At 38.6% G+C, this 23,801-nt stretch overlaps 1 protein-coding gene across 17 annotated transcripts in view; it reads left to right on the top strand.

The window, feature by feature from the left end:
• Positions 1–23,063, top strand: part of CDC42BPB (CDC42 binding protein kinase beta) — a 90,855-nt gene extending 67,792 nt beyond the window's left edge. Inside the window, exons 22-39 of one of the 17 annotated variants that reach the window (XM_021541356.4) lie at positions 572–622; positions 1,702–1,791; positions 2,231–2,305; positions 2,675–2,780; positions 5,166–5,302; positions 5,892–6,031; positions 7,565–7,646; positions 10,803–11,019; positions 11,409–11,471; positions 13,710–14,306; positions 17,196–17,293; positions 17,403–17,487; positions 17,634–17,754; positions 17,846–17,963; positions 18,872–18,910; positions 19,040–19,148; positions 19,240–19,310; positions 21,331–23,063. In XM_021541356.4, the coding sequence (XP_021397031.3) occupies positions 572–622; positions 1,702–1,791; positions 2,231–2,305; positions 2,675–2,780; positions 5,166–5,302; positions 5,892–6,031; positions 7,565–7,646; positions 10,803–11,019; positions 11,409–11,471; positions 13,710–14,306; positions 17,196–17,293; positions 17,403–17,487; positions 17,634–17,754; positions 17,846–17,963; positions 18,872–18,910; positions 19,040–19,148; positions 19,240–19,310; positions 21,331–21,462 (2,331 nt within the window). In that variant the 3' untranslated portion in view covers positions 21,463–23,063. Of the gene's footprint in view, positions 1–571; positions 623–1,701; positions 1,792–2,215; positions 2,306–2,674; positions 2,781–5,165; positions 5,303–5,891; positions 6,032–7,564; positions 7,647–10,802; positions 11,020–11,408; positions 11,472–13,709; positions 14,307–17,195; positions 17,294–17,402; positions 17,488–17,633; positions 17,755–17,845; positions 17,964–18,871; positions 18,911–19,039; positions 19,149–19,239; positions 19,311–21,330 lie in introns of all 17 variants that reach the window. The other 16 variants (XM_085580772.1, XM_085580771.1, XM_021541361.3 and 13 more) reach the window with 16 other exon arrangements.
• Positions 23,064–23,801: the final 738 nt, after the last annotated feature.

The raw sequence follows: 23,801 nt of genomic DNA, 5'->3' as shown, positions 1-23,801 counted from the left end.
ATGCCACATTTGCTAAAAACAAAAAAGTCTATGACATGATGTGATATTTTCATACAGTTTGTGTATTTGCTGTTCCCAGTCACAAAATGGCTATGCTGCCTTTTTGGTGAAGCAGGAAGATGTACTCTGTGGGTGACAAGGAGGGAAGAGAGAGAAGCATGATATGTGCTACTTTCTCAATACTAGCTTTTATCTACTAATCTTGACATTTTAAAACATTGCTTTAAAAGTACCAGATAGATGTAAAACTGTAACATGTAAAATATCAAGTCCGTAACTAAATAAGGTTCCATTCAATGGATCATGGAATAAATGTATATTCTCTATGGAAATGCAGGTGGCATTTTCTGATGAATTACATTAAAATTGCTGACACTGTGCTTAATAACTTTTTTTTTCCACAATTACTTATAAAGATGTTTTGTATCATCTGCTTTGGGATTAATTTAGTTTGAATGAGTTTCACTTGGCCATATAAAATTTTATTTAGCTAGTCAACTAATATTCTATCTGAAGTTTTCCTGTGGGTGATAAGCGATCGTTTTTATCCCTCATATCTGTTACAACAAAGGATTCTGTTTCTTCTTCGTCTACATCTTCTCTGCTAGCCTTTTGGGAAGAAGTAAGTTTTTGCTGGTAGTTTTGTGTCCTTATTTTGTTGTGACCTGTCTTAGTAAGAATGGCCCTCTAAAACTAGATATTTTTCTTCCTTAATTTCTCCGTAACTTAATCCACTAAACCTCTTCAAGGCTTACTGTCTTATAGTTTGACTATATCTATAACTAAAGCTGAATTACACAGTATTTTGAAATTGTTCATATTACATAATGATGCAATTTGATCTTAAATGGCCCAGCCCTTCCAATTAGTTTTGAACAAAACAAAAATAGCAAGTATCTGAATAAATTTAGTGAGCTAACTGGAGAAGTCTTCCTGTCTAAACTGGCTGGGAAGTGGGTGATTCATTACTTGTTGCCTTTAGTGCTAATTACATCATTGATGTGAAGTCTAATCTCATGTTCGTTAATCACAGTTTTCATGATGTCCTGAGAGTACAGTAATACAGAATCCTACTTCCACACCCAGCTGCTTTAGCTCTGCAATTGTAGCATACTTCCCCCTTGTGCTGGCAATTAGTAGTTGCTAATTTAAGTGTGAAATTAATAGATGGCTTGTAATGGATGCTAGCTTTAAATATTAGTGAAATATAAGACACTGTGATTAATTAGACATGATTCTTTTAATGACAGAGGCCAATAATTCTTAAACAACTTTTTTAAAGATTGAGTATTACTACTTTAAGATTTTTTTCTTGTGGCAGACTTTCTGGCTTCTGTATGCTAGAAAAATCCTAGTGTAGTAAGCTGCCATGAGAAATCAGCTATTTTAGGGATGATTGCCAAGCTACTCAAACATAATTCCATACCTGCAAGCAAGAGATTAGACACAGCCTTGCTGGGAGAATACAACTGTTAGAGCATTTATGCTGTCTGCTATGAGATTTTGCATTTCAGTACTTCCAGCTTTTCCATCAGGTGTCAGGGTTTGTTTTGGGGAAGGATCTTTTCTCAGAGTGGATGTTAAATGTATGTGTACTTCATATAGAAATCAGCACCAGGTCTTGTTTCCATTTTGTTGACATGAGGAGACTTCATCAGATGTGTGGTATCTAATCTAACATGTTTGCTGTTCCTTTTGCAGACCAGCTCTATTAGTGAGCAGGAAATGCAGGGTCCCAAGTCAGAGGTTTCACCATCTACTTCAGTTGTAACTGCAGAGCAACCACAAGAAGTAAGAGACCCGTTAATTTTACCCTGAAGAGTAATTCACCAGAAAGCCTCTCTGTCTTGTTCATGATAAATACATACTGCAGCATTCATTATGAAGAAGCAGGATTGAATGCTGGATATTTGCAATGTCTCAGTGTTAATTGCACCTGCTTTGAGGACAGTTGCAAATGAAACCTTTTCGCTGGCTGTGTGTATGTTGATGTACCTCATTTTCATGTTTTCTGTATTGCTGCTTGTTTGTTAGTGTGCAGGCTTTCCTGTGAGTGCTTTAAAACACAATCTGTTTCTGTTAAATCAGAATGGCAGTGTTTATGATGATTAAATTTTTGATAATTTTCAAGAAAGGAAAAAGGAAATCGGAACAATAAGCTCTGCCGCCCCAATCTTGAAACAAATTCTTGAAGCCTTATTTTGCTCAATTACAGTTTCTTGTGATTCAGGAACCAATTCGGCTTCAGAGGATGCCTGCTGCTCCTTCCCCCACCATTCAGTCCATTTCTCTAGCTGTACCAAAGGTAGGGGGACTGTGCTAACCTTATTCTAAAGAACAAAGGAAAAAATATCATTTATAAATTAGCCCTCTGTGTTTTCTTGTCCTGTTTGGGTTTGTCATGTGTGTGTTTTTGTTTTTAATCAAATGTGGGTTTTGTTTTATTGGAGGGTATGACAAAACATGGTTTTAGTTTTGGGTTTGAGTGTCTTTTGGAGTTGGAAATAAAACTGTTACTGTTGTCTTGCAACACCTGCTACAAGATGCACTTACATAGAAGAAGCGCAGGCTTCATGATGTACACACTGATACACTGGAGGGTGGTGTAGGAAAGTCCTTGCATTACTTAAGTCCAGAAAATGAAGTTATTTTTTATCCTGAATGTATCTTTCAGCCTAAAGCTCACCAGCTCAGTATCAAGTCGTTCACAAGCCCCACTCAGTGTAGCCATTGCACCTCTCTTATGGTGGGATTGGTTCGACAAGGTTATGCCTGTGACGGTGAGTTGGTGAAACTTTTTGTACATTTTCAGCAAGCCCCTCAAAAAAGCATCCCAATGTATTTTAAGACAACCATTTATTTGGGGAGGGAATGAGAGGGATGGGTGCCACTGGATGATTTTCCTTTCTATTGCATCACAGCATATTCTTGAAGTTTATTTAGAAGAATGATGATGCATAATGAATGTGCATAATGGTTTCCTTGCATATTGTTAATTAATTCTACTACCATTAGTGCTGTTATAGTGCAAGGGAGGAGGTAGGGAAGACAGGACTGGTTTCTTTTGTTGTACTAGAGAAAAGTGCAGGAATAATCTGGTGACATTAGTCTGATTATGTGTTTTATGCTATTCTGGTCATAAACCCCATATGTTGGGAGGACTGTTTGCTCTATTATTTGGCCTGTAGCCTGTCTTGCTGTCCAGTAGTTTTATTTAAAGTGCTTTCTCTGATGCATGTATCACTATTGAATTCATGTTCAAGTATGTGGAGGTATTTTCATTTGAAAACACTTAATATATATTGATTAGACACATGAGCTTAGTTAAATAGGCCACAAATCCATGTAGTATACATACTACAGTATAAATAACTTTATTTCTGTGTCCAGCTTAGTTCTTGCTAGTGGCAGCCTCTCCACTGCTTCAGTATCACTTATAGACTGCCTCATCTACCCTTCAGGGCTTTTTTCCTGTCAGATCTTCTGGTGGCAGTTCTCCCCCAGGAAGACCTATCACTGCCAACACTTGCCCTGGGGCTGCCTTTTGTCTCCTGTTGCTGACAGTTCTGAGCTCTTGTTTTGCATCTCTTCTTGCAAGCTTGAAACTGTCTTTTTCCTTTAGTGTAGCTATTGGCTTCACTCTTCTTTTGTCTTGTGTATTTTGATTAAGCTCTGCATCGTTAGTTTTCCATTTTGCCCCATCTACAGCAGTTCTTAACTGCTACAGAAAAGAACTAAATCACATTGATATAAAAATAGAGATGACTCCAACAGACCAAAATTTCACCAAACGTTCCCCTTTCAATCACTTGCATTTCCCAGTTCCTCCTCATTCTAATCCTGGAGACTATGGATACAGCTACACTGACAAAAGACTGGAACTGATTCTATCCTGTGGATTTTCCCTATTCTGTAACTGGTGTACCTTGAAACCACAGTCCCTAATAATCATGATGCCTCCTCAAAGAGCTGAATTTATTACCTGATCTTGGGGAGCACCTACAGTACTTTGTGTGTATGACTATTTGATAACCTCTGCCCTCCTGGGAGCAGACAGGAGCTCAAAGAACAAGCCAGGCAACCTGATCTGGGCTGCCCCCTCTGATGTCTCTTCCCTCAGGCATCATGAGGAGGAGGTTTTTTGCCCTGTCTGTGGCTGTAGCAGAAGCAAGCTGTTTCCAGGTTTTTTGGAATCCTTGGAAACTTCATAATTACAGAACAAGATGTACCTAGGATATCTGCCAGATTCTCACTTCTGAGAATATGGTTAGGAGGAAACAGAGGACAGATCAGAGTGTTGTGGCCCTCTCTTCCTCCCTTCCCAAGCCTGCTGGTAGAAACAGGATAGCTGGGACAAACAAAGCAAAATCTCAGTGGAAGGATCTCACCCCTAAGCTGTGGGTCAGATGTCTTGATATAACACATTAACTCGTTCCACAGTTCTTGCAGTCTGTCTCATGTGAAATAGCATGTGTGATGAGGTTTTTCTGTGTACTGCTTCTGTGTGAAGTGCTCTGTAGACAAGACCTAGAGACGCCTGTCCCTTGCTGGTGCAGCACAAAGTGGTGCAAATGTTAAGAAAGCATGCAATGCTAGTTTGCTCCTTATTTGAACTTACTGGAACTCCCAGCAATAGGTATATATGGCTCTTCCATCATGCAGTATTTCAGTCCTTGTCCCTGGTTTCTCCTTTATTTATGCTTTATTTATGTCTATATCTTGTGTTTAATAGTTTAACCCTTTCTGGGTTTTGATCAGTCTAGTTTTACTTTGTCTTTGCAGTGTTCTTGCATATGTGGATCAAATTAAACATCTATTAGCACTACCCTATAATTTTTATTCCTTCTTTATTAATACTGTTTCTCTTCTGTGACTGGGTTAGTTAGTGCTTAACACCAGCAAGGCTGCCCAACTAATTTTCCTTGAAATGTGAACTCAGTTCCTGCCCTTTATGTATGTAATAGGCTAAAAAGAGGAAATAAAGGCACTTTGGGGAGTCTCTTACAATATGTGTGTGTTCACTCCTTCAGCATAGTGAGCTATTGCAATATTTGACTGCCAGTTTCAGTGTGATTAATTAACTTGCTGAGTGTAGACTATGTTAATCACCTGTTATGATTGCCTCATACACATATTTCACTGTGAATTTTCTCTTTTGTACTTAGTGTGTTCATTTGCATGCCATGTTTCCTGCAAGGATAGTGCACCTCAGGTCTGCCCTATACCCCCTGAACAAGCCAAAAGGCCCCTTGGAGTAGATGTGCAAAGAGGAATAGGAACAGCCTACAAAGGCTATGTCAAGGTAACAGTCTTTTCTTCTTGGACAAGAGAAGAATACTTAACCTCACTTACATCTCTACAGCTTGGAACCTCTAAGTATGTTTAAACACATTTCCTAAATAGTGCTAAAGCCTTAAGGCTTTGTGTGCCATCTATGTAACTTTTTATTTATTTTATTTAACCTTTGTTGCTTTAGATGTGGGAGAAACACTTGGTTTTACTACAAGAGCTGAAGGTCAGTAGACCAGTAGCTACAATGTTCATAAGCAGCAGGGAAAAAAAACGAATGGTTTAAGAAAGAATTTCTGTCATTTTTGATGTAAGCATAATACAAAAGTTAAACTATCCTACTACTTTGGCATTGGTGGAGTATCCAAACCTAGTATCTCTATAGAAATCTTAAGATATTTTTTAAGCTGTAACAAGGAATGGTTGAACTTAAAAGAGGAAAAATGATTGCTTGATTACTTGATATTGTTCATCCTGTTTTGAAGGACAAGTAGAATGTGCTCTAATTCCATTGATCTAAGTATAAGCTTTTCTAAATGTCCTGCTTTCTATGTCTTCTACATGTGCTTATATGTAATAAGCAATCAATTATTTACCTGCAGGTCCCAAAGCCTACAGGAGTTAAGAAGGGGTGGCAGAGGGCTTATGCAGTTGTCTGTGACTGTAAACTGTTTTTATATGATGTGCCTGAAGGAAAATCCACCCAGCCTGGAGTTGTGGCAAGTCAAGTCTTGGATCTCAGGTTTGTATTGATGCAGCAGAGTAGAAATCCTCTCTACTTTTTTCTTAACAGGAGTGTTTGTTCCTAGTATACAAGAAATTTTAAGATTTTGAGAGCTCTGGCCTAAGAAGATTCATGTATTCAGTACATAAACTTCAGCTGAGTTTAGGCTGATCAAGTTGGCTCAACAAGAAATCACTTAAGTGACTTTACAGTCACTCACACTGCAATCACCAGTATTCACAGCATTGGCATGCTTCTTCCTAGAATTCCATATGCACCTGTAAAAAGCAAGTATATATAGTTAGATTGCTTTTCCCATGCACTCTGACCTCAACATCGAGTCACAGATCATCCCATACCCAGTAAGTTCAAGAATGTTAGAAAAATTGAAGTAGTCTGCAGAAAAGCACCAACTAATTTCCACTACAATGGCTCTGACCCTGCCTTTGAACAGGAGTTTTTACTTCAAGGGGAACCATCTGAACCAGTGAACCAAATATCAGAGACTTATGTTGATCAGAGTAACCAGGGAAGTTCTTTTATTTCAATTTATGGAAATACCAAGAAAGCATACCTTTTAATGTTACAGCACCTTTGTACCTGTGTTGAATATAAAGTTCAATTCACAAGCACCTTGATTTTTATTTTTTCCAGACAGCTGTACCGTGGGGTTACACCAGTACTGCTGTGCTGTTCTCACACTCACTGGGAGCTGTCAGTGTCAGCTCTGACATGCTGGCAGCAGGAGCAGGAATGTGAAGTATTGCAAATAGCAGCATTCACATTGCTTGAAGCAACTCAGCCAGATACCATATACCAACTGTCCCATGCTTTATCTGCTTATTGTGGCTGCCCCTTTGAGGCTGTCATCTGAGGGTTCTCAGATGTTTTTAATAGATGTTAACCATCACAGCTATGAATTCTAGCATGGGCAAGTTTCAGACATTAGTGTCATCTTTGCACTAAAATTGGCAATTATGGTGATCAACTTGGTCAAATTCAGTTTAAAAAGGCTAGTGGAGACAAGCCCTCTGGGGTGGAGCACTCTAAAATGCAAAAGTTGTTCTGATGTCTGTTTATTTTACTGTAATAGAGAATAAAATCTAGCTGTTTTGAAAACCCTTATTTGAAACCCACGAACTATAATTATGTTGCCAAGAGCTTTTTATGTGATTTTTCTTTTTTTCCAAAGGCCCCTCTCTTGCTACACATTGAGGTATGAATTATTCATTTCTAATGTGTCTGCTGGGCTGGAAGAGCAATATTCTTGCTTCTAATTGTAGAATAGGTGTGGTTAGACACTAAAACTACACAAAGCCACCCCGCTTAACTTCAGGTGGACTGAGATACACGTACCAGATGCTGTAGAGACATAACTGAGGCTTGTGAGTTGTTTGGGTCAAGGATGGTTAGAGCATAACAAAGCAGTTGTGACCTCTGTGCGGTGTTAGGAGATGCAGCCTATTGAAACAGTGGTGATACCAATTAGATTTTGCTGAATATTCTGTGTATGTGCTTGTATGTGATATTCCTGTTCTCTTTTCTCACTAGAGATGAAGATTTTTGTGTGAGCTCTGTCCTAGCATCAGATGTAATACACGCAACTCGGAAAGACATCCCTTGTATATTCAGGGTATGGCTACCTATGACTCTTCCAGAAAATACCACTTAAATACCAGTATTGTGTTTTGATAATGGCAAATGCTGTCCATATCTAATGCTGATTAAGTTACGTATAAGTGTAAGAATTTACAAGGGCTGCCGATATATGTAGAAAAGCAATATGGTGCTCCTCTTATAACTAAAATGTAAAGAATGAAGTTCTCCTTCTTTAGCTGCTTCATTATATATATAGTTTGTCATTTTTTTTATCTTCCTGATTATAATTCAGTATATTTTCTCTCTTTATCCATTGGTATTACCAGATTCTGTTGGTTCTTGCTTTAGGAACCAATGCTGTAACACGATATTCTGAAACTGATGTAGTTTCCTGGATTCCATATTTAAGTATAGGAGAAGAAAAATAAAATAAAATAAAATAATTAACTGAGCTATAATATCCCCTTTAGTGTATGTTCTATATGAATGCTCTGTTTCATTTTTAACAAGAAGGAATTTATTCCTATATTTTGTGTGAATCATATTAAATCTGGAATTCTAAAATTTAGAAAAGAATACATGAGTACCCAGTATCTATAGTCCCTTACATTTGAATACAGAAACTCACTGTTTTCTGCTTCTCTGATCTTTACCCATTTAGAATCAAGTCAGGAAAACATGGAAAGCAAAGAGCTGTCAGTCAGTTGCACTCCCTATCATTTGGTCCTTCAGGATATTACTTGGGAATTGTCTTTACTACTTGTCTGCCTCTGTGTCTCTGCTTTTCTTTTTTTTTTTTTCTTTTTTTTTTTTTTTTTTTGTAAAAATATGTTCTGCAATGAATTTTCATACTTTGGTTTACTACTCCTTTACCTTAAATTTCCTCTTGTTTGTATTTTGGCTTTTGGGTTTTTTAGTTTCTATCTCCCTGCTTGCTTCTTAAATTAGCAAACATGGAATACTGCAGGAAAGGACTTCTGAGGAGAAAAAATATGCTGTGCAGAATGATGGTTCATTCATTTAAGAACAAGGGATCCATACAGTTCAGCCTGCCTGACTTCCTGCTCTAATTTCTGCCTGCAGTTTTTAACTGAAAGGGCATCTAAATAATAAAAATAATTGTTGTCAAATAACCCTGTGTAAAAATACTTGTGTGGCTTGATATACCTCCATGGTTTGATCAGATTATCCCCTACTAAAGAGATGTGATGAATTAACTGGAATTATGAATGAACATGATGTGTGACTATATCCACTTAGGTGGGGGACCAGAGAAGATGCTGAGTTAAACCTATTTTCTCAGTTCTTTGTCCTCCTTCAAAAGCAGGAATTTCTAAAACTGGAAGCCACTAAACCTGATTGGGAGAGTCTCATCTCAATTTCATTTAGTTCTAGATCTGCATCTTGCTTGTACAGAACAGTTTAAACTGTTAATTCATATCATCTGTGTAAAAATATGGTCCTTCTTTTGTATGTGTCACTGCACGTAACACATGGTGGTATTGATGGCCTACGAAAGACAGATTTTCATTTCTTCTGGATATTCTACCATCAGAAAACAATACAAGAATGCTGCCAAACACTAAAGTGTTCCCACCTCTGCCCCCCCCATGAATTCAAGAAGAGTAAGAATTTGTCTCAGATTCAAACATTTCTCCTTGGTAACTAGTTTTTAAAGCTGGATGTTAGGTCATGCTGACATTCAGACACTGCAGTCTTAAGTTCTACCATTGATACACATTTCTAATAATAGTGTAAGAGTTGTCTGTAGTGGAGTGCTCCCACAGCTTAGCAGTCCAAGTCAAGAAGCCTTGAGTTTTGTAGCAGATAATGGATTTTTGTATGATGAATAATTCAGTGTATATTATGACTAACTGCTTGGTTTTTTTTCTTGCATTTTATTATATCTAAGTTGCCTGCTTCAATAGATTGAGGAGTAATATATACTTCAAAGGGAAAATAATTGCTGGAATCTGGTTTTGTTTTGTTTTCTAAACATTATCCATTATGCCTCCATCTGTCTTTAAAATATTAATGCTTAGTTACAGTTTAGACAGGAGCAAACCTTTATGCAGGGTAGTAAGAGCTACAAGCAGTTGCGACTACTCAGTTCTTTCCCTACCTCCTTTCACCTCCACCTTTATCTTACTTTTGAACTTCTGTCTTTGACATCCTATTGTCCCAAGTTTACTTTCAGATATATTTTATCTTCAAGATGAGTGTTACTGTTTCATTCACTCTTCCAGGAATTGTGTGTGTGTGTGCTGCATTACCACAACATCCATCCTTACAATGATTGTCTTATAATGGCATGTAGGCTAAAGTCTGATATTCCATGTTGCAGCCTTCAGATTTGCACTTTTACACCTTTTGTTGCTTTTCTTCTGTTTAACTGCTGTTGCTTGAGTCTGTAGTAAGGGCTGATCCTAGCTGTTGGCCTGTTTGTGGCTGAAAGTATAGTTCTCATGATACATAAATGCTTTAGTCTCTTCATGCAGTACAAAAACCCAAAATATTAAAAATTACTGCATACATTCTTTAGGCAACAGAAGTTTCTGGATAGTTTTTCTACTTAGAACACATTCTCCTTTGAGATCTATGGGATGATTTAACTGAAAATTAAGTGAAGCCGTAGTGATTTTCTTTTAACACAGGGGCATGAGAGAATGCAGTACTTCAGTCTCAAATACTGCTTTCCTCCAGAGCTTTGAATGCAGATATGATGTGCTCTTCCCCTGGACAAATATTTGGAAAATTAGATAACAAAATCAAAATCTAGAACTGATGATAGCAATGCCTGTGGGTTTAAATCAGGCTCATAAAGCATGTGTGTCACTCTCAGTAAGTTGTGGTTGGGTGGGAGGGAGGGATCAGGGCAAACAATGGTTCAGAGCAGGAAGGAGCCTTTTAGTGCCATCCATTGATTATTGTGGCATTCCCTGCCCATATTTTAGGATTCAGAATATTTAAGCAAGGATGAATACTTCTAAGCAAAGCCACTGTGGCTTCTGCAGTGGTTGTTTTTTGGTCGATTTTTTTGAAGCACTGTGGCTGTATTAACTGTGTTGTGTATGTCCCTTAAGTACATCATTACATTGTTATGAGAAAGTGTAGTTTATATTCACAGTTCTGTGTGATAAAAACAGCTTTTATTACTCTAACTAATTTCACTGTCTCTCTCTCTTTAAAGGTGACAGCTTCTCTCTTAGGTTTGCCTTCAAAGTCTTGTTCTCTACTGATCCTGACAGAAAATGAGAATGAAAAGAGAAAGTGGGTTGGAATCCTAGAAGGGTTGCAGTCTATCCTGCTCAAAAACAGGCTGAGGAACCAGGTTGTGCATATTCCACAAGAAGCCTATGACAGTACACTGCCTCTTATTAAAGCAAGTTTAGCTGCTGCTATTGTAGGTATGTTTGTTTTAACTTTTATCAGTGTATAAAGGTTGGAACTTTTAGATGGGCTTTTATAATGAGAGCACTGACATCTTGAAATTAATTCCTCAGCTGAATTCCTTCATAGGAATTTAATAATGGGCGAAAAATGCTAATCTTGCATTCATATTCAGGTTTCTTCATCCACTTGGAGAAAATGATATTGTTGAGTTGTTCAGCAGGTTGTTTTAGCAATATGGTACTTAATATGCTTTTGACAGACTGTGTGAACTCAAGCAAAATTGATTTGCTGGTGAAAATCTGTTAGTGCAGAAATTTTTTCAGCTGTTCAAAACAAACAGCCTGTTTTGAAGATAAGACCAAGCATAGCTGAATTAATGGCCTTTTTTTCCCTCTTGGTTTAGATCGAGATAGAATAGCAATTGGTTCAGAAGAAGGACTGTATGTGATAGAGGTGACCCGTGATGGTAAGTTAGGCCATAATGCATGCAGTAATTACATACAAAATAATGAGCTCCATAACTTTTAGTGCTGCTGTAATATAGGTTGCACAACGGCCTTTCTTGTATAGTAAGTATTAAGCACTCAGTTAAATGATGAGAAGGAAAAGTGAATGTGAGATATAAGCACTAATTTGGTCATTATCATTACATTCAGATGACTGGCTGAAATTAAAGGGATGAGTTACTGGGCATATTCTGACACATTCTCACCTTAGCTGTGTTCCCACAGCAGGTATCAAAATGCTTCAGTACACAGAGCGTGCACAGCACACACAAAGTTTGTAGACTTCCCTTTAAAGCCTCCATGTTGTGTCTGTTTCTTCCAGAAATTTGACAGCCACTCACATTCTCTTGAAGACCAATGGTGTCCAAAGCAAAAGTATCTTGGGGTGTTAGTCTAGTCAGTGATTTTCTCAATTCCTTTTTCTTTGTAAATTAGTTTGTGGCTATTAGAAAGCTGGATTTTACTCATGCTAAAGCTTGCATTTCAATGTAAAATAAAGAGTGAGTATAGGTTTTTAAAGACTTACTTGACTTCCAAAATTGAATTATATCACGGATGTGGTTTTGGGTCAAAAGAAAATTCTTCTAGAATAAGACATTGCCCAATTCCAGTAGGAACTGCTTTATACATGGAGACAGCAGATATTTTGAATTCTTTTTAGGAGTAATGAATGCCATTCCTTTGAGTAAACGTCCAGTGGTCATCATTCTTTAAGTAGTTAGATATAAACATAACTTGAGATGCAAATAATTCCAGGAATTCCATTACAGATTCTTGCATAAAATAAAGCTGTAAATTCAATTTGAAAGGTCATTTCCTAAAGGAACAATTACCTGCATCACCATGTTATGTGTAAATGTGAAAATTAATTATCAGTTTTGGTTTTAAGTTAAGAGATGTTTAGCAGGAGTTTTCTGTGGCCACTTCTGTTTGTTAATAGCATTTTTATAAATCGTAATCTGTTTTTTATTTTATGGCACTTGTAATTTTTTGTGTTAATTAACTGCCAACTGTTTATAGCAAAGGTCTTTGGTTAGAATATTGCTTAATTCTTGACAAATAAGCTGGAGTTGGAGCTAGGAAGGAAACCATTTCTCTGTGGCAAAGCCAGTTATTTCATAGAGCATTTCTTCAGACATTTCATCTATTTATTCACATACACCACAACAGCACTTTGTGATTTAAACAGCTAAAGTCTTATTGCCAAGTTTAAAGTATTTGATAACTTTGACTACATTACTCAACTGTTACTGAAAAAACGCAAAGAATTTCCAATGAAGCATTCTCTTTTTTTAACTACAATTCACAAATATTTTTAATGCATTCAGCTAGCAGAAAAATGAAAGTTGCAATTTAATTTTATTGATTTATGCTTATTAAGTTTCCTAGTTTATAATTGCTCTTCTTTTGTACCCCATTAAATACTCACTACATTCTTAAAAGTTCTATAGCCAAGATCCCCAGAGAGCACACATTGTACCCAGCCCCCATAGCTGCCTCTAACCCTGCTTTAAAAGAATGCAAATAGCAAAACTCCCCATGGGTAGCCTGACTAGTCCTTGTTCTGAAAGGATTTTTCTGGTGCCTGTCTGAGCCTCTCTTCCTGCAGCCTAAGCCCATTCCTACTCATCCTTTCCATTCTTTCCCCATCACAGAGAGCATTTTTCTGCCTTTCCATATGTGTGTTTTACACCCCCTTACTGTACTGCTTTTGTACCTGGCTGAGAGATCTGCCAACAGTACAGCATTTTGTCTCCTCACTTTTCAGGATTAAATACTTTCTATTTCTTGTCTGTGTATTCTGCTAATTTGGTCTTCCTCCAAAATTTACTGAAGATGCTGATGTTTTCCTGGAGGTGGAACCCGCTCCTGAAGATGCAGCATCTTTCACTGTACAGATGGTACAGATACAATTATATAAAGGAATATCTCAGTTTATCCTACATGTTAAGAAGCATTTTCCCACAAAGTGTTGTTGAGATTTTTTTATGAATAGAGAAGATTACAGGAATGCCTTGTTTCATTGTTTGCTCTGAGAATTAATAGCAGAGAATCAAACATGTGTAATAAGTGCTCTTCCTCACCTGGTACATGTCTGTGTTTAGATTAATTTTCAGACATCACAATGGAGCACTGCAGTGTTTCTGAGCCTGGTGATTTTCCTGTTTAACTTATGGCAGCTCTTGTTTCCTCTGCAGTGATAGTCCGAGCTGCTGACTGCAAGAAGGTGTACCAGATAGAGCTTGCTCCCAAAGAAAAAATCATCATCCTCATCTGTGGTCGGAACCATCATGTCCACCTTTACCCCTGGGCCTCTCTGGATGGGTCAGAAGGGAACTTTGACATTAAGCTTGCAGAAACTAAAGGCTGCCAATTGATTACAACTGGAACACTAAAGAAGACTTCTTCTACTTGTTTGTTTGTGGCTGTCAAACGACAGGTTTTTTGCTACGAAATTCACAGAACTAAACCTTTCCACAAAAAATTCAGTGAAATTCTAGCTCCAGGAATTGTACAGTGGATGACAGTGTTCAAGGACAAGCTCTGTGTTGGCTACCAGTCTGGGTTCTCTCTGTTGACCATCCAGGGAGATGGACAATCTATAAACCTGGTAAATCCTAATGACCCCTCGCTTATCTTCCTCTCACAGCAGTCTTTTGATGCCCTTTGTGCTGTGGAGCTCAGTAATGAGGAATACCTGCTTTGCTTCAGCCATATGGGAGTTTACGTCGATTCGCAAGGTCGAAGGTCACGCATGCAGGAACTAATGTGGCCTGCAACTCCTGTTGCCTGTAGTATGTATATGTTTTTCTGTTGCCATATCCCTGTTGCTGCTTTATTTGTCAAAAAATACTCAGCATTGTATTCAGTTTTGCTTCAGTTTGTCTCTGAATATCGAGTTTAAGTTTTGATGAGTTAACAGATACATGGTTCTTCCTGGTGATAGGTTTGGACTTGGAGATCCTGGATACTGAAAGAAATGCTCTGTCTTACTACAGAACATAGAAGAATAAATAGTGGAATGCAAAATAATTTTTACAGAGAGTAGTCCTGGATGCAGGACAGTGCAAGACTACCTGTCTGTGAAATTCTATAAAGATTTTTGTTCACCTAGAGAGCAGAAATCCAGTTGCTTGTAGGGTGTCTTCTGTGTACTGTACTCAAAGTACAATGGAAAGTTGAAGAAGAAATGTAACTGCAAGTCTAAAGATTCATAAAGAAATAAGAGATAAAAAATTTCTCCTTTTGGTTTTAATTTTAGGGGGACAGTATCCAAAAATAGTATAGGTCTGTTTCAGGAGCACTGGTTATCACCTTGGTAGAATAGAGGCACATGCAGAGCATTTATCAATATTCAGTAGTCAAAGGCAGTTGATAAATCTGGTATTTCTATTTGAAGCTCAAATAGCAATTAAAATTTTTTGAATGAATGAAGAAAATAAATAGCTTTTTGTTTAAGTAGTATAGCAAGGAATTGGTGATCAGGCCAGGCCCTAATAGGAATGTGTTTAATTGTATTTGATTTGAACTGAAATTGTTTGCTTACTTTATTCTGACCTAATTCTGTACAGAAGTCTGAAGCAAAGTCCCAAGGAAACAATGTAGTGGCAAATTTACTTTAAAACATTATTAGCTACACCTAATGTTTCCTTTTCCTTAATCAGCTTTACAGTTTTTTGCATTTCAGCAAACTAAAATTGCTAGTTAATGGTTTTGTCTGTTATTATTAGAAGTGTTCTTGCTGTAAACTATTTTGTAACATTCTTGTATGTGCAGTCCTGAGTGGTGCTTCGGGCTGTTTTTGTAGAAGCAGAAACATTTTCTGCTGTCAGAGGAAACGGAATTATTTCCCTTTTCATTAGACCTGTCCTCCCTCCTCACTCCTAGTGTCTGTCAGTAGTGATGGTGGGTTTAACTATCCCACCTGGAGGTTGTAAAGTTACAGAATGGTTTGATTGGAAGGGATCTTAAAGATCACTTAGTTCCAACTCCCCTGCCATGGGCAGGGATACCTTCTGCTAAACCAATTTCCTCAAAGCTCCATCCAGCCTGACCTTGAACATTAGCCTGGATGGAGCAGCTACTTCCACATCTCCATGAGCAACTTGTACCAGTACCTCACCACCCTCACAATAAGGAATTTCTTTCTAATATCTAGTCTAAACCCATTCTCAGGTTGAAGTCATTTCTCCTGTTGTATCACTCCATGCCCTTGTAAAAAATCCCCTTCCAGCTCCCTTGTAGCCTCTTAAAGGTACTGGGAGGTGCTATGAAGTCTCCCCAGAGTCTTCTCCAGGCTGAGAACAGCCCCAGCCCTCTCAGCCAGTCTTCGTAGGAAAGACCACAAAGTGGAACTGATTCTGCTGTAGTAAAACACCATCTTGTAGAGAGGTTTTGGGCTAAAACAGAGAATTTGTGTGGGGCATTCAGTGCCCTTGCCCCAGGAGAGGGCAGGGTGAGCACTAGCCCAGCTGTAGCCCTGGCTGGCCCGTCAGGGTTGCCCCTACAGCAGCCTGGTGCTGTGCCCTGTGCTGAGCCAGCCTGGCTGTCCTAGGGCTGTGTGGCTCCCGTGCAGCCTGCTGCAAAGCCTTGGAGCCAGCTGCTCTGGAGGCTGGAGCATGGGCAGGCACTGACTCTGGGAACCACTTGAGACCTGGTCAAGCTCATCAGCTCTGACTGGCAAGTGCCAGCCTTGGCTACAGGTGGTGTTGCTGCCTGATGTTCGGTTCTCCCTCTTGTTTTGAACATCCAAGCCAACTAAGACCACATGTGATAGATGCTTGACCATAAATCACTTTTGTGTTACATTTTTATGATAGCTGTCCAAGGCATTCTTTTAATGAACTTAAAAAAATAGCACCACAACTGTACTTCAGTTCTTCTAAGAAGATTCTGTGATGTGTTTAGTGTCCTATTGGGTTATTTTCATTTTGTTCATTGAAGCATCTTCTCCCTATTAAGTCCCTTAAGTTTATAGTAACTGCTTTTTACATCAGGAGACAGTCTTTACATGAGCAGAAGCATGTTGATACAAAGCTCTAGAGATCTCTGCTTTTCATTTGACCTAAAATAAACTTGTCTGCTTGATGCCTTTTATGCTTAAAAAAAAAAAAAGTTGAAAAGAGAAAATGAGTTACGGGCTTTAAGCACTGTGACATTTTTCTGTTGACTTGATGAAAGTAACCCATACATGAATATCTAAAGGTAGAAAATTGTAAGCAAAAGAGGAAGGAAATTGAGAGCAGATCTGCATCATGAGTTCATGATCCAGCTCACAGATGGTGGCTTTCTCATCTCCTCTGTACTCAGCAGATGTGTAGTTAAGTTTGCTTCTTCTGAAGTGAAGTAGTCCATAGCAAAGCTAGCTGCTCAGTTCCTACCACCTAGCATTTGTATGCATCTGAAAACTTCAGATGCCATTTTGCTATTTCATGAAATGGCAATGTGAAGTTTAAAAAAATACTGAGAGTCAAATTTAAACATTTCCATAATTTTGGTAGTTGTCATTAGCAAATCTATTCTCACAAAAAAATCTATTTGAAACTCGGGCTTTGAACATGTGTTTTAAAATATATCTTGCACATAGTGGAAAACTTGTAACTGTTGAAATCTGTTCAAATGTTTGTCAGTTCTGCACTACTGAAATGACATTAGGGTTTTCTGTTTGTTTTCTATCAATGCAGGTTGCAATTCTTCATATGTAACAGTGTATAGCGAGTATGGTGTTGATGTGTTTGATGTTAACACTATGGAATGGGTCCAGACTATTGGCCTGCGAAGGGTAAGTAATTTTCTTTGAATATTGAACTTAATTGGGTTACTTTCAAATGAGGTGTTTCTTCAGAGTGTATGCTAGACTTGAGGTAATTCTGTCTCCTTCCTCAAAACAGATCAGACCATTAAACGTGGATGGCACACTGAACCTCCTTAACTGTGAGCCGCCAAGGTTAATATATTTCAAGAACAAGTTTTCAGGTGAGTCCTGAACAAGGGTAGAAATGTGGAACTCATTCTAACTGGTTCATTTTCACCATGTTACCTTTGCACTAGATTAAACTTCTGTTGAATGTGTCTGGGTCAGCCTGTACCTCTGTGTGTGAAATGACTTTGTGCTGTTACAGCAGGAGCTGGCCTCAGTGTACCAGAAACCTCTGACAATAGCAAGAAGCAAATGCTTCGAACCAGGAGCAAAAGAAGATTTGTATTTAAGGTTCCTGAGGAAGAGCGGTTACAGCAAAGGCGGTAAGAATTTATTTATAAAAAATATCTGAATATACATGATGACATGCAGAGACTGGGAATGCTAATAGTAAAAATCACTCTTGTTTTTTAGGGAAATGCTTAGAGACCCTGAGCTAAGGTCAAAGATGATTTCTAACCCAACAAATTTCAACCACGTGGCTCACATGGGACCAGGAGATGGAATGCAGGTCCTCATGGACCTCCCACTGGTAAAATACATTTATAAGGGAGGGATACATATGTGCATTTGTTCTTGCTCACGAAAGCTGTGAAGATGAGCTGGATGGGCTCAAGTATTATCCCTGTACTGAATTATTCTTTAAATCCTTTTGAGAAAGGTGAACCTTCCTGCTGTGCAATGCTTCTAAATCCTGTGCAAGGAAATACTGGAAGCTGATTTATGAATGAGACACTGAAAGACAGATATCATTGCCAGGAGCTTGTTAGCAGTTTTGTATATAATCAGTTTCTCCTCCTTCCTTTTTCTTGTTTGTCTTAAAACAACAGAATGAATTTCCTTTCCCCTCATCCTCTCAACATTCTGCTCTTGGTATCACCCCCAACAGGCTTTGAGCACGTCTATCACATGAGCCCTGTCTCTGCTGCAATCTCTCTCCAGAGTGACCATTCCTCACTGCAAGGCTCCCTTCTGCTTTATTCCTCTTCCTGTCCCTCCTCTGCTTCCCTAGCAAGGGTAGGAGTAGCTACAAATTGTTAGGAACTGGAATATGGTATGCTTGTGGCACTTCAATTCTAGAGCAATAACAAGGGTAAAAAACTAATGCTGTGGAGGGAACTAAAATGCATGCGACTTGCAGTGCTTTATAGCATTAATTTTATTTTGTATTTAACTAATACAGCATTTTATGAGCTATTTTAGTGTTAAATCTACAAGAGGAAGACATGATCTGTATGTACCCTCCATGCTAGAGCTGTTAGTCAGGCTTTCTCTTGTCCTTCTCAGATAGCCCAGATGTGGGTCAGGCATTTGTCATTCCAGCAGGAGGAGAAGGAAAGCAGAGCTGTTAGTGCAGTCCCTGTCCCTTCTTAGAGGGTTTGCTGGCTGACAGGTTTCAGTGGCTGCTATGGGGCTTAGTTCTTTCTCTGTCTTTCTCAGGGTTTGTGTCTGTTACTGAAAATATGTGGATGTGGTCAAGTAAGTTCAGTTTTTCTACCAACACTGGGTTGTAATAGCTTCAAAAGCACAGTAAAGTTTTCATGAGTAACAACTTCTTCTTGGATAGCTTTTGTTGCTGGCTAACAAGGTGTTTCATTTACACTGTAGAGTGTCCTACCTCCTGCCCAGGATGAAAAATCCTGTCCATCTTCAGCTAACCTGTCACGGCAGCAGCAGCAGCAGAGAAACAAAACCTACATCTCATGGCCCTCGTCAAGTAAGGCTGGGAGCAAGCTGCTCACTTCTGAGCTGTACTCTGTGATGCCAGCAGGAGCTGTAAACTGCCTTGTGTCCTTTTCTCTCTCCAGGTGGCAGCGATGTGGGAGCAGCCATGCCTTCCCGGAGCATGTCCGACCCTGACCAGGAGTTTGACAAAGAGGTAAAACAGCTTCTGTACACGGAGACCGACGATATCCTGCTGACGTAGATTGTTCTCTTTCTTTTTCCAATAAATTACATTCCCAAGGAAATACTTCCTAGAGATGTTTATGGAGATGTTTTCTTTCCATAAGTGTTTTTCCCGGCATGTAATACATGCTTGCAAGTTAGATATACCAGCACAAAAGCAAAGCTGTGAGAAGATCTCCTTATGGTGATATTTTAAGAAGTGTAATGTCTTCGATTAAGCTTTATAGGCAACGGAAATTTGACTAATTGATGAAATGTCCTCAAAGTTCCTAAAAATGTTCTCTGGGATATTAGCATAGAATAGCAAAGTAATATGACTAGTTAGATAATTTTCTGTGCTGTCTTAAGGAAGACTTTTTGTCATGTAACTTGAGAAAGAATCAAATTTCTAATACATAAAACTGCTTTTAGCAAGAATAAGAGTATGTGCCTGTAGTCACCAAATGCCCTGGCTCTACAAAACTGATGTTCCTGAATGTGGAGAAGATACATGATTTTTGTATCTGTGATTTATCATGTGTTTTCTTCTAAGCTTTGCTAAAGCACTGTCTGTGCAAGGAAAGTGTTAGAAATTATTCCTGGGAAGTAAAGTCCCTGATTAAGATATTTTTTAGTGCTTTTTGGTACCAAATGGCAGGCCCAGATAATGCTCTGAATTTTAAAGCATGTTTTAGTGAAGCCAGACTTTTGCTGGATGCCTTAGCACATGCCAAGTCCAGAGTTGTGATGGCTCCTGTGGTCTGATTTCCTTTGTAACCTTCAGTTAGCCATTAAAAGCACATAAAAGTGGGGATCTCTAAACATGAGTATTTTTGAAACAGTCTTGGTTTTCAAAGGTGGTTATGGTGGACTATGTTAGTTATTCTGCTCACCCTTCCCAAACTCCATTATAGTCCGTGCTCTAATAGTAATTGTTTGTAGGCATGACTAATGAGGGATTCAAAATGCATTTTTTACAGTGTTTTCTCTTTTTGGTAGCACTTACAATTTTTTATGACTTGCTTAACTTAAAAAAATAGTAGTTTGAAACTGGAAAGAGGGTCTAATAACACCTTTTGGCTTTATACTATTTCCCCCATGGCTTTTGACTTTATTAACTGGATCATGTTAGGATAATCTTGTTGTAGATTATCTTATTTTTGTTCAAGCCATGCAAAATCTTCTGAATAGCATTCTTGAAGGATGTTACCTTTCAATCTATTTGCTAAGTATATATTTCCCTTTCTTGAACACAACTTGCTGCAGTGGTAACAGGTTTGGTGTTTTTTTTTTTTTTTTTTTTTTTGTGCAGTATTTCATTAGCTGTGAATCTGTGCAGTGTTCAGAATTATAATACACCAAAATAGTGGGAAACTGGCCAGTCATCCTGTGGAAGTGAGACCAGCCTGTGAAGGCAAATATCCAACAAGTAATCTCATACTGGGGAAATAACTGTGGATAGTCTTGATTAGATATTGATGTAGGACATACCCACTAAGTATATTCTGTTTCCAGATCTCCAGCCAGATTCTTGGCAGCCTTCACTCATTTGTCAGGCACATCACAGGCTTGTTGCTGTTTTTTAAACAGTTCATAATGCTTGTTTCATTCCTCCTCACCAAACTGAAGATGATTTGACCATAGTTTTTATGTTTACATGGGCAGATAAAGCTACTCCTGGACTATAAAAATTGCAGGCTGATAAATTGTGAACAAATAGATGCATTCCATCAGGAAAGCTTTGCAATGGCTAAAGGAGAGGAGCCAGAGATGTAGCAATTTCCACATACTTTACCATAATTCCAGTTGTGTCAGAAGGTCACCTTTGGGACTGCACTAGAGCCTGTTGATGGTAATGGAAGTAATTGCTTGAATGTTTAACTATGGAATTAATCTAATGCACACTGCTTTGTCGATGTTGCTCACCCTCATTTTTGAGTGCCTTTGAAAGCTTTTGAGTGTAAAGAATTCACTTCAAGTAAACATAATTATTTAATGTTTCTCATTAACAGCCTGATTCAGACTCCACCAAACACTCTACTCCATCTAACAGCTCAAATCCAAGTGGTCCCCCAAGTCCCAACTCTCCTCATAGGAATCAGCTTACACTAGATGGACTGGACCAGTCGACTTGTGATGCGTAACGCCACCGCCCTCGCCATTCCACCTCCTGTCACCCACTACTCCTTGGTGTTCAACAGCAGGGCAAAGCCGTCTCAGATGCTAGTGCCAAGACTGACACAGACTCTCTAGGGTTGTACAAGAATAATTATATATCCAGATTGTAGATACAAACTATGGAAATGAAGAAAATTCTTTACTAATAGCGGTTGAGCTTTTTATGCAGAATTGTTCACTGCTCGGTTACGGTTGATTCCTTTCTGCACAGCTGTGATACAGTTTTATTGCATAGGAGCATTTAAGGCCACCAGTAAATAGTCTTATTCTTATGGTGAAAGAGAAATAGAGTTACTGATAATGTTGCTACAATATCAGGAATATTATTTTTCTATAGAATGATGTAATGTCTGATTAGCAGGAAATCCTTTTAGACAGAATTTGGACTTCTAAATAGGAAATGTGAGCAGGCCTAGTTACATCCTCAGATGAATACACTTTTCCCTTTTTCCTGTAACTGTTTTTTTCCTAAATCTTAAGGAGAATGGTAGGAAGCTGTAGGTAGTTTCCAACATCAGTAGAATCACCAGGAAGTCAAAGAAAAGCTGGTTATAGTTTTGTGGCCTTTTAATTCATTTAGCCATTACATATACAGCTGCATAACTGTATTTCTATCTTTCTACCAACTTTTTAGTCTTGTACATAGGACTACTGACAGTTATCTCTTTACCATTCCCTGCTTTTAGTCCTCATCAGTCATTAGTCAGGGCTTTTAAAATACTGCTGTGAAAAAAATTGTACTCCTCATTCCTGCCCTTCTCCTCCTGAGAAGTTGTTTCTCCTGGGTTTTTGGTGTAAGGACACACTATGCTGTTTAGCTAGCAAGCCTTCTTGTGGACACATTGCCCTCAGAGTCTGCTTGACCCGAGGGACTGTATCGCACTAAAACATCAGTCTGTTCATTGGTTACCAAAGTGGAACGTGAAGGATGTGTAACTGGGGGTGCTGCTTTCTCATTAATTGTATCCTCACCTGCATGAAGACCCCATGATTATTAATCAAGTATTGATCATGTAGAAAATGCACAACACACTCCTGTATATTTTGCAATGGCCCATGTGCGGTGATGTTTTGCGTGTATATTTAATCTCATGCTTCCATGTATTATACATTTAGTACTCAAAGATTTGTGACCATGTTTCATTAAAAGCTTGTAATTAATTCAGTGGCTGGCATATCCAGTTTGTCATTGTCACACTAGTGTGCCTTCTGTGCCAATTTTATGACAGTTGGATGTCACTTATTTAAAATTCCGTTTAAATGGGCTAATGATATACCAATGGCTAAGTTCTTTTCTGAAACACTGTATAGGACGTGCACTTATCTTTAGTTTAAACTGAGTGTTCTAGTCAACATTTAATCCTGTTACGTTAAGTGTTCGACAGTACTTGCTCTTTTTCTCAGATTCTTGATAAAGGGGCTCAGTTAGAGCTGGACACTACTGCTTTGGGGGTTTTCTGGTTTTTACTTTTTTAATGTAAGTCTAAGTCTTTGTAATTATTGAATTGTGAGAACATTTTTGAACAATTTACATGTCAATAAAACAGAAGAGGGAGGTTTTAAAGTTTATAGTCGTCTGTCTTGACATCTGAAAACAATCTACCATTGACACTTGCTTCAGTCTCATGATAAATGCCCTTTGTTCACATGGACATTTGACATAAACTGAAGGTATCTTGGAGCTCCATACCCAAGCACTGCAAGAGAGGTGCGTATTTCTGAACATGAAGGAGTATTCAGGAGCCATGGAAGTCCTTTTGGTGGAATACAGCACTGAAATTTTGTGCCCTCGGTTTGTTTTGATTTACTGGCCCTATTAATTCCTTTTTAAATGATTTATATGACTCGTTACTTACAGCTGAAGCATGGTAAGAAGGCTGCAGGGTCTATTCATGCATCTTAAGTATCATAAAACAATAAAATATATTTCACTTGTCAAAGCAGTACTCCCAAGGAAAGGCTTAGGAACATTTCAAGGATTGGTGTGTGAATGGTGCAGTCCCTCATGTAGGGGTATTTTTTTTTACAGCTCTCCTCATGCTCTGGTATTTGAGCACCATAGAGCCCACAGTGGCTAGACAGTGCCAACATCTCCTCTAGGGTGTCCTAGGTCAGCATCCCTCATCCCTTGTGGAGTGCCAGGTATTCCTGAACTGCTTCTTGTTTGTCTCGCCCTTCACAGGAAAGGCTGAGCTGGGTTTTGGACCCTGCTGATCCTTGCCTGACCAAACCTACCTGGGCAGACTGGGATGAGTTGGCTTGGGAAAGTGCACCCACACTGCCCTGGGGATGGTGATAGCTGACA

This window comes from Lonchura striata, chromosome 5 (genome assembly GCF_050655825.1).
Source record: "Lonchura striata isolate lonStrDom1 chromosome 5, ASM5065582v1, whole genome shotgun sequence".
Classification (NCBI taxonomy): Eukaryota; Metazoa; Chordata; class Aves; order Passeriformes; family Estrildidae; genus Lonchura; species Lonchura striata.
Note: the sequence above shows the minus strand (reverse complement) of the source record. Positions and strands in the feature narration are given on the sequence as shown.